We start from the raw sequence: 13,214 nt of genomic DNA on the forward strand, positions 1-13,214 counted from the left end.
GTGCTCCCAAAAAGCAAGGCACATTGTAAGCCCTGTAGCCTGTGCCTGTCCTTGTTTGAAAGAGATCTTACAGTTGTAATTAAGTTGTGGCTCCTAAGATGAGATCATCTAGATTCCCTAGGTTGACCCTACAGACATGGATAAGTGTCCTTCAAGAAAGAAAAGGAGAGAGTTGGAGGCAGAAAGTAGAGGGCTTAGAGCCTTAACCATGGAAACAGATGTCTCCTGAGAGCCCAAGATCCTCAGCCTGAATCCTGAGGAGGAAGCATGGCTCTGCACAGCACACAGTCAGTCACTCGCACTTCTAGCCTCTAGAATGGGAGAGAAGAAATTTTGTTCTTTGAAGCTACCAGTTTGTATTAACACTTGTCATGGCAGGTGCAGGAAACTAATATATAGATGACTCGAAACCCTAAGCATAAAAGACTCAAAATCCACAGCCATACTTTCCAACAATGCTATACAATGAAATTCTGTGCTATGCACCTTTGCATTTAACAGTGAACCACGGTAGAAAAGAGCCATCAATATTAGATCTTCCTTCCTTGCTGCCACCCTTCCCTCCTCTATCATGTAAGCTCAGATACAAGTTATGACACATGTTCATACTTTACTGTCACCAATGTGGCAGGATATCCCCTTCTTGTCCTCTTTCTTGTCCCATTTGGTCTGGCCCTGGTTACTTCCTGGACACTTGGCTCCTTTTTTCTTCCTTCTAGGTCCTATTGGAACCCTGCAGGATGTTACTTACCCTTAGGCACAGTTTCTAAACCTAGGATCCATAAGACAAAAGTTTTGTTTCAAAATCATTTTAAACATGTCTCTCTCTAGCTATTGAATTTATGCAAGTTGTGTCTTCCCAGTCTGATTGTTTATTTCTCAGGCCTGGGACCAAATCTTCTGTTGGTTTCGACAAAGCTATGCATGTCTATAAGGCCAAGGCTGCCACTGCCCAATGGCCTTAGCTCTCAACAGCTGGCTGGGCCAACCTGTCCATTGGTCCCCACGTATGACCTGTATCCAGAGAAATCAGACTCAAGGTCTCTCTCTCAGATAAATACCTATGGCTGCTGATTCACAGAGGATGTCTGCCTGCAACTAGCTAGAAGGAAAACACATTATTCCCCAAGACTAAGAGTGTTAAAGAGACAAGTCCCAACCAATGAAATGTCTTTTGCAGCACAATAACAGGTTTGGGATAAAAACCTGAGAATGGATGGATAAAAATAGATGTGATATCAACGAATGACACTGTAGCTTTGGAAGCAAAGCAGCCAATCATGTCAGACAAGCAGATAAATCAAGGATAACAGAAGCCAATTTGGATTTCACTGAGGACAGCTAAACAGTTTTTTTTTGGTTTCTATATTATAATGGTAAAATTATGATAGTAGTCATATTACTGATATCTTTTATTGTTGTTTGCCTTTGTGCTAGGGATGAGCCCAGAGTTTCAGGAATGCTAGATGAGCCCTCTTCCATTGCTCCATCCCCTCCCCTCAGCTCCCACCAGTACATATTTTAATCCTCATGGCAATTTGTGAGGTACGTATAATTGTATCCCATTTTAAAGGTGTAACACTGAGGTGGAGACATTAATGACTGGCCCAAATTCTGCAACTGGTTAACACATAAGGCAGGTGTGCCTGACTAGGTACAGTGTCAGCCAACTTAACACTAAGAATATCCATTCAGACCATGCTGATAGTGTGGCACTGTGCAATATCACAACTAACCCTCTGCAAAGCTTCTTGTGGGAATGTTTAGCAGATCCTGCTCTGTCCCTAAGGCCAACTGGACTCTAGAAAGGAATCATCTAGTTTTCAACCTTCCTTTCACTAATGATGAATTTGAGGCCCAGGAAGTAAAGTGAATGGCTGGGGTAACCTAAACCATTCAAGGTGAAGTAACTTGTTACTGTCATTTTTCCCTTTGCTCTTCTGTGGGCACAGAGTAGACAGGACAAGAGCAAGATCCTTGGGTTTAACTGTAGGCAGTGACATTACTCACCCACCCACCCCTGGCTACTGTGCCCTGCTCACTTTAATTCCACAGTGCATTTACTGAGGGCCCAGTTCAAGTCCAGTATCTCTCTGGCAGATAATTAGGGTGAGGGGGAGTAGAACAGAGACCTTTTCTCCTGATTAAAAAAAACACAGCTGAGTTAGAGAGATCATTCATGTAGGAAGATACCCACAGACGCATTCTACAATATTCACTAGGAAATAATTTTCAAGCTGCAGAACCAATGGCCCTGGGATTTATATGAGATTCATCTTTATTGTCTTGTTCTTCTGTAGCTCCACTGCCCATCCATCTAATCCAGTGACTCCAATTCATCTATATGCCTGGCACACCTAGGAACAGTACAGCCTGATTAATCCAACAGGGTAGAAAGACAGCAAAAGAATCCAACATTTAAAATGTTTGTCTGAGTAGGCCAGGCATGGTAGCTCATACTTGTAATCCTTACTACTAATGAGGCAGAGCAAGACCCATGCAAAAATGTAGGAGACCCCATCTCAGCTAACAAGCTAGGTATAATAATGTGTACCTATGTTCCCAGCTCTATGGGAGGTACAGGTAGAAGAATAATATTCTAAGGCTGGCCCTGGGCAAAAAACCCTCAGAGACCCTGTCTGAAAAGCAAGCAAAAAGGGTTATATTTGTCTGAGTGAATACTACCCAGAAAAGCAACAACAAATTCTGAGTTATGATAAATTAAAGCAGAGTGGCTGGACCTCTCCAAGTCTACTCATCCTACTTGGAAGTCTCCAAATTTTGTTGTGTGTGAGGAGAGCGGGGGACCTACAACAGGCTTGTACACTGTGCCAGTCGGAGCACTACGGTGCACATGCATCCTGAACCAGCACCATCAAGGTAATCATATACCCCTGTGTGCCTACCCAACATGGCCCTCGGGGCCTTTCCTTCTTCATCTTCAGTTTCATTTTCATCAGTGTGCATGTGTACATATGTGCACATCTTGTACATTGCAGGGACAGAGTACACTCAACACCAAACGTACTTTGGTCCTTAGCCCACATTAATGTGGGTTAATCCTTGAACTTCCTCTCAACGCAAAGTACATTTGCTTTACAGATCTCTCACTGTATTTGCCACACTCAAATCTCAATTAGTGCTTTTGCTCCTCCTAAGAATCCCATGCAAAATAAGAACCTCTCTCTCTCTCACTCTCTCTCTCTCTCAGATGAGGTGACTGACTCACCCAGAAGTAACTTGTCCAAAGTCATACAACTATTATGTGGGTTTCTGGGATTTGAATCTAGGTATACATGTCAGCCTTTCACTGTTCTATCATTTTGGAGTGCTCATAAGGTTCCTCCTCAAGTTTAGCTTTGGCTAGTGGAAGCTTTCTCTCGCCTTCTGCAGGAAGGAAGGAAATGAAAGAAAAAGGAAGGGAACAGAATTCTTCATGAGACTCAAGTTACCAAGGACACTCTGGAAGGAATGAGCCCTGATCAGAAACCAAATATTGTTACATGTGCACTTCCTGCATGGTGTGGTGTTAATGTAGCAATGGATGAGCAGATTAGGGGCTCCAGTGTCTTGAGAGGGAGAGGCTAGAAGCTTGTACGAAATGTCAGCATGCCTGTGGCACATGGGTTAGGTAGATTCTCTCCAGATAATAAGAGAATCCAGGCCTCTTCAACCCTCCTCTGAGGGGGCCTGGGTTTCCCCCAGGACAGATCAGGCTTTCTTTCTCAAGGCCTAAGCATACAATTCCCCTCTGAATGGATGAGCAGCCACTAAGCCAGCATCCCCATCTCTAAGCAGCTATAATAAGGTGGTCTCCATATGCAGCTCTCTTTCCCAAGACTCATTAAGGTAGAACTCCTGGGAAGAGAGTCTGAGGGTTTCTTGGGGGCACATCTATGTAAGACAGGTAGGTGAAACTGCCTGCTTGGATGGATAGGTGTGGGTTCCAGCTCATCACCTTAGGTTTTCCTCTAGGCTCCCTTTTGCCAGGAGGGGCTCCAGCGGAAGTATCTGTGTGTTCCTTTAATCCCCCCATTAGGCAAAACATTAATAAACTCTGACCCTCCCACCTGTTTTTGTTAATTTTCTTCCCAGAAAACTGGGCTATCAGCTCTACCGTGTCTGGCCAAGATAGAATGAAAAGAGATTTCATGCAAGTGGGAATTCTGTCGATCCTTTCAACCCTAACACACTTGCAGGCCCTGAGGAAATCCCCAGTGACCCTTTGTGCACCCAGCCTTAAAGGTGAGCTGGGTGGTGGGCATTTGAACGGCCAGGGTAGGCTTATTTTTTGTGGGGGTGGGAAGAACCTGCCTGTTATTAACACCCCCCCCTACACACACACACATTTGTTGCTGTGTGCTTCCGCCAAGTTCCCCAACCTCGTGGTCAATAACTCACAGCTGGGCTCTGTCTGGCCCCCTGCAATTCTGTCTTCCTTTCCAGCCATTTATTACCTGCTCCCTAGGGGAGTTGGGGGGTGGGGCAGGATACATTTCTAAGAGTTTAGGGTCAGATGTGACATTGCCCAGGCCAGGGCCTAGCCCAAAGCGTCCCCACGACTGGATTTACCGCAGGGTCCTTCCGGGGTAAGGGGTGCAGCTTCGGTGGGATGCGCGCCCCTATCCAACTCCAGGTCCAGCCCCCAGCCTCTGTGGCCATAGTCTGTCCGGAGGAATTTACCTCTGGATTATACCAGCCGGCTGGTCGCCGGTGGGAGACAGCTTCTAGAAGGGCGGCCTGGCGCGTCCCCGCACCCGCCCCGGAAAAGTTGGCGCGAGCGGCCGGCGGTCAGCCGCAGCCCGCAGCAGAAGGCTCGGGCGCGCCCCGCACCGCCGCGGCCCCCTGCACCCGGCCGCCAGCAGCTGCTCCACTCACCGCAGGGTCTGGCCCCGGCCTGTCCGGTCGCGCTGCCATCATCGGGCGCTCAGGCTGAAATCTGAGAACCCGGCCCGGTTATCTGCTGGGCGGCGCGGGGAGCGCGGACGAGTTACGCGGCATCCGGCTAAAAATACGGGCTCCTGCCCGTTCCGCTGGCTCCGGCGCCCAGACCCTGGAGTCCGTCCTCCAGCCCGCTGCTAGCCAGATCTCTCCATCCTCCCCACCATCGCCTCCGATGGGAAAGTTAATGAGAAGCAATCTTCAGGGAGCAAGCTCTGGCTGAGCCCCGCCGAGGGGCCGCCCGCGCTGCAGGTTCTGATGGCCCGGCGGGTGCACAGCCGCCTCCCGAGCCACACCAGCAAGGCACACCCCGGGCCAAAGGAGCTGAGAAGCTCCCAGCTGCATGGCGCTCTTGCCTTCCTCCTGCCACGCCGTCTGCCTTTCTGAATGGGCGTCGGACCTACAGAGAGCCCAGGGTGAACTCTGGGAAGTCTATGTCCTGAGGTCGATTTGCATGTTTTGAGCTCTGCCTTGGTGTGCTGAGAGGCTGGTGACCAGCCCGTTGCAGACTGCGTGCATGGAGGCAGGGGAGAGCGCGGCAGGCGTGTAACTATTGCATGCCTCCCTTCTCCTGCTGACTGGCAGCAGAAATACCACCCCCAGCCCAGCCGTGTCCTGGAGCACGCGCCCAGGTTTATGCTCTCAGACCTCCCCACCTTTCATGAGGTCGTCCCAGGAGCAGATGGTAAAAGCATCAGGGATTGTTACAAGTAGGCACAACTATGGCTGATGAGAAATGGTCAGGAAAAGCCACACTGGGTGATTGGGCAACAGGTAACTCTGCTTGTTCACAAGGCTACTTGTTCAAAGCACTAGCCCATTTTCATGCTGTCTCAAGTAACGGTACGGACAACAAGTACTCTTTGCTGTTCCCATTTATTAGCTGATAGATCTCCTTATGGAACTCTCATGGCCACCCATAAGGTAGACAGTGCGGTTACTATTGTATGGATGGAGAACCTGAGCTCAGAAAGGAGAGTCATGGCCACCAATTGACTCACATTCCTTTCTCTAACAGTATTGGCAAGACTCCAAACCGAAGATGCTCAGTGCTAGGAAGACAATGTGGAAGATGCCCCCAAAGGGTAGAAAATGCGAGATTGAAAGTAAGGTGTTTTTGACAGCCACAAAGACATCCCTGGGAATCTCTAGGATAAGTAAAGATCATAGGAAGGCCAGAATGCTGTCCAACAGGTGAGTATAATGATTGTGTACTAACGTAACGAACTCCTTGCTATGTGAATGAAAACGTGCACATGTGTGCATCCCCACACCCACACATGTGAAGACAGTGTTCTCCAGGCCCAAGGCTCCCAACACCAGTGGGGATGGAACTTGAGGACAGGCATGCTCTAGAAAACTGGACAATTCCAATGCTACTATACCAATAGGGAATGTCAGTCCAGAGGTGGGCAGCCACTGTCCTCCTCCATTGCTAAAACACTGTATATCTTTTGCCACGTGCCTCTTAATTGCTTCCCTTTGCTAGAATTTTCTATGAACAAAGCTTCAATTAATAAGTTAGGTTACTGGAACATCCCTGATCAGCTCAGGGAAGTATCTCAAGGGTTATAAGGCATTGTTACAATACTAGTATTTAGTATTGCACTATTCCAACTCAAAATGAACATGTATATTTGGAAAAACACCTTTGCAATTGACTTGCATAGTGAACTGACAAATAAGAGTATTTATAAAATTAACTTACTATGAATTGCATTGAAAATGCACAGTTTGATGAATTTGATATGTCAATTACCTCTAAACTCTCCTGGTGCCTTCTGGCAATCCCCACCTACTGCCAGCTGGTTCACACCCTTGCCAATAGTTGGTATGGTCATTCTTAATTTAGACATCCTAATATGTGTATGAGTAGTCTCATTGTTGTTTTAGTTTATATTTCCCTTAACAGCTAATAAGAACTTTTCAAGTGCTCATCTGCTATTTACTATCTTCTTTGGTGATATATCTGTATCTTTTGCTCTATTCTCTCTCTCTCTCTTTTTTTAAAGTAGGTTGTAGGGCTTGAACTCAGGGCCTGAGCACTGTCACTGAGCCTCTTTGTGCTCAAGGCTAGCACTCTACCAATTAAGCCACAGTGCCACTTCCAGTTTTGAGTGGTTAACTGGAGATGAGTCTCATGGGGACTTTTCTGCCCTGGCTAGCTTCGAACTATGTACCTCAGATCTCAGCCTCCTGAGTAGCTAGGATTACAGCTATGAGCCACTGATGCCCAACTTGCTCTATTTTTAATTGTTTTATTCTTACTGAGTTTGAAGAATTCCTTGAATAGGGTTATTTGTCTCAAAGGTGAAGTAAACTGAAATCTTGCAAGTAAAAGGATCACAGACCAATTTTTTAAAATTCCAGTTCAGTTTTAGTACCTAGTTCTTCTAACTCTTAAACCCAGTTTTCAAATTATGTAAGAAAGTCACAGAAAGATGGGATAATCATAGTGGGCCAGGAGCTGAAGACAACCCACAGCACTATGAATAATGGAAAAGATACCAAGGAAATACAAGGGACTTCAGCACCCAGGTCTGACAGAATCCTTGGCTTAGTCATAGCCTCATTAGGGTTGAGGCTTTGAAACTTATTGGAAGAGTCAATCAAAGGCAAGAGAAGAAATGATACAGCTGCAGGCACCATGTTCAGTAAGACCTAAGGTTAAAGGAACTGAGATGATTAGCATTAGAGAAGAGAAAACTAAAGGTTATGACTCTTACCAGGGCACCCTAAGGGGCAGAGATTCCATGTTAAGCATGGCAGCCACTGACCATGGCCAAATTATAAGCTTCTCATGAGCAGGGGCAGCCAGAAGCTCTCAACAAATCCAGACCTCCTAGTCTAGCCTATGGCTTTGTTTTATCTACAGGGTTTTTTCCTGAAGCTTATTATATTTTGCCAAGCATCTCTCTGCTGTTCCCTCAGTGTGAAAGTATAATGAAGTACTGGGGGCCTTAACTGGGGAGTTCTGTCCTCTAAGCCATGATAAACTATATCAGGAGGAAGAAGAAAGGAAAGAAAATAGCCAGGTAAGGTGGCACATGCTGTAATACCAGCACTCAGGTAGAAGAAACAGAAAAATCATGAGTTCAAGGCCAGCTTGTTTACAAAAACAAATCCAAAAACTCCCTTATTGGGCTGGTCAGCCATTCTTTACCCCTTCCCCAGACTGGGAGAATACTTTTGGTTTGTGGTGTTTGTTTGATCAAAAGCCTAGAACAAAGAAGACCCACCCTCCAGGATACTAGTCGGAATCAGGATGGCTCTTCCCTAATGGAGGATCAGACTAGGGACAAACACAGTTCCAGAGAAAGGCATGATGGCAATGGACATCTTCAGCCCTCTTGGCCTATATCACAGTGCCTTGTTTGCACTGTTGTAATCCTTCTATGTAATCAGCTCAGCCATGGAACTGAATAATGGCATGTTCTGCTTTTCTGAGCTGCTTCTTAAAGTATCAACATTAGCAGGTCTGCTTCAGCAAAATGAAAACTTTGCCTGCCTCTCTGGGTAGATGTGAAAATGCTTGGCATACATATGACCCATAGCAGGTGCTTAGTCAATGATGGCTCAGGGTCTTTCCTCCTTCACTCCCTTCCTGGGATCCTCTTCTCAGCCCTGTGTTTGACAGTGGATTAAGCCCTAATTTTCTAGGGTAGAAAAAAGATTAGTAAGAAACAAGATTAGTAACACCCTAGACTCTTGGGGAGGAAGGTTAGCAAAAGCTTCCTAGAAGGAAGCTTGGCTGTAGCGAGAAGACCTGAGGCTTCACACACATTCTTCTCAGTTTTCATCTCCTCTGCACAACAAATGATTTTTCTGATGGCACATCCACTGGAAGCTGTGCTCCCAGCCTTTGCCTGACAGCTCCTTTGGCAGTGTCCTATTGTGTCCTGTTTGTCTACCAATCCAATTTTGTTCTTGACCCTTCTTCTATCTGCTCTATCTCTCACCCATGCAGGGAGTTACCCAAGTCCTTTAGGCTCTGGGTGCCACTGATAAGGGTGGGTACAGGAGCTCCACCCTTTACCGAGAAAGGGAGGCCAGTTTATCACCACTTGGGAGCCAGACACAAACCACCCAGGGGAGCTCATAAGCCATCTAGCGCATCACTGCTGGGAAAATGTAATTCCTCATATATGCACAATTGCACCCAAGCTTCTGTTCCTCAATTAATTAGGCAGTACTTTTATGGGATGTTCCACATAATATTCTACTGACTGAAATGGGGACAGCTCAGTGGTAGAGTCTGGGTTAGAATGTGTGAAGCTCTGGGCTCCATTCCTAGCTAAATAAACAAATAAATAAATGTCATGCTGAACTGAATAAGAAATACAGTCTGACTCACTTATTAAAACTTTGTCATTTCTTCTGAACATTTATAGTAGGACAAACATTTGTAATTTGTTCTTTATTTGACTTTCTATGGTGAATTTTCAGTGGTGGATTAGGTAACCCTGGGTGCCAGGCCTCTTCAGACGAAGTGATTGCAAATGTGGGGGTCTATTTAGGGAGGTGACCAGATCCGGGTATCGGGTCCCATAGTGTTGGCGCTGATCTCTACCATGTTCCTTTTAAGAGGGTTGGCAGCCTTGAAGTCTATTTTTAAACATATGAGAAAGGTGCTCAGAGGATTCCAGATAGCCCAACATTAAACTGGAGATCACTGCATGCTGGGGAGGGAGTGTGGCTAGGTATAGGATTTTTCCCTTTACATACGCAAGGATCCCCCTAATTCCTGGAATCAGTTATGGGCTATAGTTTCCAAAGGATCACTTGAGTTGCAAACCCACTCTTTGGCACAGTCTCCCTGAAATTTGACTCCAGGTGAGCCATTAAATTTGAGAAGAGCTATCTATGCTGCCTCTGTGTTTCAAGATTGAAGATTTTCTGGTCCAGTGTAAAAAAAAATCAAGATATTATTTACACACTGTCAAATCACATGTTTGGATCTTTGCCTTCTTCAGCACAGTTGAGTCTTGTTAAGAAGTTTCACCACATTTGAGCTCCCAATGGCTACTGTTCCGGAACTTAGTGCCCAGTTCCGGAACTGGAACACTAAGAGAGGGGACACTGGACCGGAGTCACAAGTCTAGGGAGACAGGATTGTTTTCCCAACAGTGAGAAATAAACAAGCATCCAACATCACTGTCTCACCAAAGAGCCAGGTTGAAGTACAATAACAAATCTCAGCTTTCAAATCCATTTCTCCATGGAGTAAAAGAGGGAACTGCAATTCCTAGGATCAAAACACCTTGACAGTGAGTAAATATTTCTTCTGGATCATCAGAGGAGAGGACAAGAAGCAAGGGGTCTTCTCAGATTTGTTGGCTCAGATCCCATACCTAGCACTGAGGAAGCTACACACAGGTTTTTGAATGGAGCAGGACTAAGCTGAGCTCCCCAGTGCAACCAAATAAAAACCTCTGCCAGGCTTGGTGAAAACAAAAGACATGATCTTAGCATGATGCTGGCCACACACCAAAGACTCAGTACACATTAACTGCACTAATGTGTACAATCTCTTCTGACTTTAAAATGAGACACATTAGTAGAAACAAAGCAATCAGATGTCTTAGCTGTTTGAAGAAACTGTTCATCTCTACATGAGCTGTTATGGCTCCTATGGGGTCAGCCTTGGAAATACTGTTCTTTCTCAGATGGGGACTTCACAGCTGCTTCCCATTCCAGAACCCTGGGCCATACAGCAGAGACAGGATCGCTCTCTGTCTTTCCTCTACACTTCCTTCAGGACTAAATTGCTCATCCTGTCTAGCAGAGACACTCTGCTTCTTCAAGACAACATGGCACACATTCCTCCATGACTCTTGGCTTCCTTGCTGAGGGGGAAGGTATTGGGATGTCATGAGCACCTGCTGTCATTGAGTGTACTGGCCCATGTCAGCAACCATGCTTTAGCTTCCCAGTAAGGAGCTGGCTACATTTGGAGCTGACCACTTCACAATATACTGTTGATTTGGGAACCAAAACTCCAGGAAAAATGAGCGCTCTGGAAACATGCATGAGTTGTTTTTTGAGAATGGTCCTATTTACTTAACAACTTTGAGTGTTTGCAAAAATCACAGAAGCTGTCTCCATAGCCTGCTAGGGTAGAAAACGAAGTAGTAGACACTAAGGAAACTACAAGCTTAAACACACTTGCTGTGGAGCTGGGAAGGTGGCTCAGTGGTAGAGCGCATGCCTTGCATGCATGAGGCCCTGGGTTCAATTCCTCAGCACCACATAAGCAAAAAGAAAAAAGCCGGAAGTGACGCTGTGGCTCAAGTTGTAGAGCACTAGCCTTGAGCTGAAGAGCTGAGGGACAGCGCCCAGGCCCAGAGTTCAGGCCCCACGACTGGACCCCCCCCAAAAAAAAAACACACTTGCTAATATGGAAAAAAATTTGTTGTGAAAATGGGCTGAAGAATTGTCAATGGATGCAGTTTCTGAGCCCATCCACAGGCTGCTCCACTAGCCCCTGTAGCATGCCTATCTGGAGGGTCCCATTCTTGTTTAGAAATGCAATTCTAGCGCAGAAGAACCACAATCTGAAGCAAGCAGGACTGTTTGGTCTCCTCTGACTTGCTGAAGATTCCAGTGTGGCCCAGAGTTTGTTGAATGCTAAACCAAGGTCTTTCCAGGATGAGAAGGCATCCTGGGACCACTACTGGGCGGTGGACCATGACTCTGCCCTTAACATTTCACTAGAATAACAATTACATAGAGATGAAAGAGCAGTGAGGAGAAATGGCTTGGAAAATAATAATGGACTAGAATACAAGCCAGTTGTTGAAAGTACATTAGATATTGTAACATAATTAATTAGTCATCTCATCTAGCCACTAAGCTAGTAACTATCACTGTCCCTACTTTACAGAAGCAGCTGCTGAGGCCACCTGTGGGCAGGATGAGGCTTTGGGTAGTGCATGAAGCAGAAGGGAGAAGCTACTCTGAGCTTTGATCTCAGATAAGCCAAAGGTATTTCTAAGGTAGAGGAGAAAAGTAAACTTCTCCAGCAAGATTTGTTCAATCCTGGACATTTTGATTCAATAGAGCATCTTTAATGAAATTTCTCTGTATTCAGAAAAGACCATAGTCACTAGTCAGACACAACTAGTACAGACAAATGGCCCACAGGAGCCAGGCTTCCAGGCCTGGAGGATAGAAGCTGTCCTTTCAGGAGCAATGGGATAGGAGAAGGGAAATGTGTGCAACAGAATGGCTGAATTAATGCTGTCTACTTCACTGAGTTCTCTGGAATGATGGTGGCAATAATGATCCTGTCATTTCAGTTGGCCTTCCCAACTAGGCCAAAGAAGCTCCTGAAAACATGTGTTGAACCTTCCCTGCTGGCCCTGAATTGCTGACACCCCAGACTAGCTGACCAAGGAGATAGGGAACTCAGCTCTACCCCTTTCTCCCAGTCCTGGTGGGAAAAGGCTGGTCTTCTGGCCAAATGCTGACTACAAAAGTTCTTCCTCCTTTCCAGAGCCAAAGCATTGCAAAGCATTAACTCAAATTAAGCCATCACCAGCCTACCTACTGTTGCCTAGATTTTGTCATTCTCACATTTCACAGGGTGATGGGCTTGTTCCTCCAAGATCCTCATGAACCCTTTTAATGGGAGATGTGGGAGCTCCCACTGGAACAGAGTGTCATCTGCCTTCTGTGTTGTGTTCCTATCTGCTTTATACAGCCAAGGCAACAAGAGTAGGTGCCACCAAAACTCTTCATATTATTCTTAATAATTGAACTGAAACCACATCTTTCTATTTAATCCTCTTATACATTCTAGCCAGCTATCTTTTCACACAGTATTTTCTCCACTTCCTTTACAATTATTTAAAAGGAGAAGGAAACAGGCCATACACCTACCTTCTTGTCTGCAGGAGACCCTAGCCATAATGAATGGATTCCAAGGTATGTTATATCTTAACATCTCTACCCTGTACAATAACAAAGCAAAACTACCTGGTCCCCTTTTTTAAACCTTAGCATCATATCTTTTGGAAAGAAATAAAATCTTGGCTGTTTTGATATTCTTGACGTGTCAAAAGTTCTGTGACTTTATGAAATGAAGAACATATTTCTACTCTAAAAGCTATCTTGAGGTTCACTTCCAAAATTGCTTTTCAAAATATCACTGACCTTGAACTTTTAAGTAAAGGAATGTTATTAGAGAAAGAATGGGAAAAATGGGCAGTAAACCAAGTATTATTTTTATTATTTTTAATTTTTTTTGTTGGTCATGGGGCTTGAACTCTGGG

At 45.5% G+C, this 13,214-nt stretch overlaps 1 protein-coding gene across 4 annotated transcripts in view; it reads right to left on the reverse strand.

Annotated features, from left to right (window-relative positions):
• Ank1 (ankyrin 1, erythrocytic) overlaps positions 1–13,214 on the reverse strand; it is a 131,704-nt gene that overhangs the window by 102,035 nt on the left and 16,455 nt on the right. For 3 of the 4 annotated variants that reach the window (XM_013024491.1, XM_013024483.1, XM_013024474.1), the window contains exon 1: positions 4,879–4,917. The exons of the other annotated variant lie outside the window; for it this stretch is intronic. In XM_013024491.1, the coding sequence (XP_012879945.1) occupies positions 4,879–4,917 (39 nt within the window). Of the gene's footprint in view, positions 1–4,878; positions 4,918–13,214 lie in introns of those variants that run through there. 4 annotated transcript variants of the gene reach the window in all.

The sequence above is a fragment of the Dipodomys ordii genome, unplaced genomic scaffold (genome assembly GCF_000151885.1).
Source record: "Dipodomys ordii isolate 6190 unplaced genomic scaffold, Dord_2.0 Scaffold4, whole genome shotgun sequence".
In the NCBI taxonomy this organism is placed as follows: Eukaryota; Metazoa; Chordata; class Mammalia; order Rodentia; family Heteromyidae; genus Dipodomys; species Dipodomys ordii.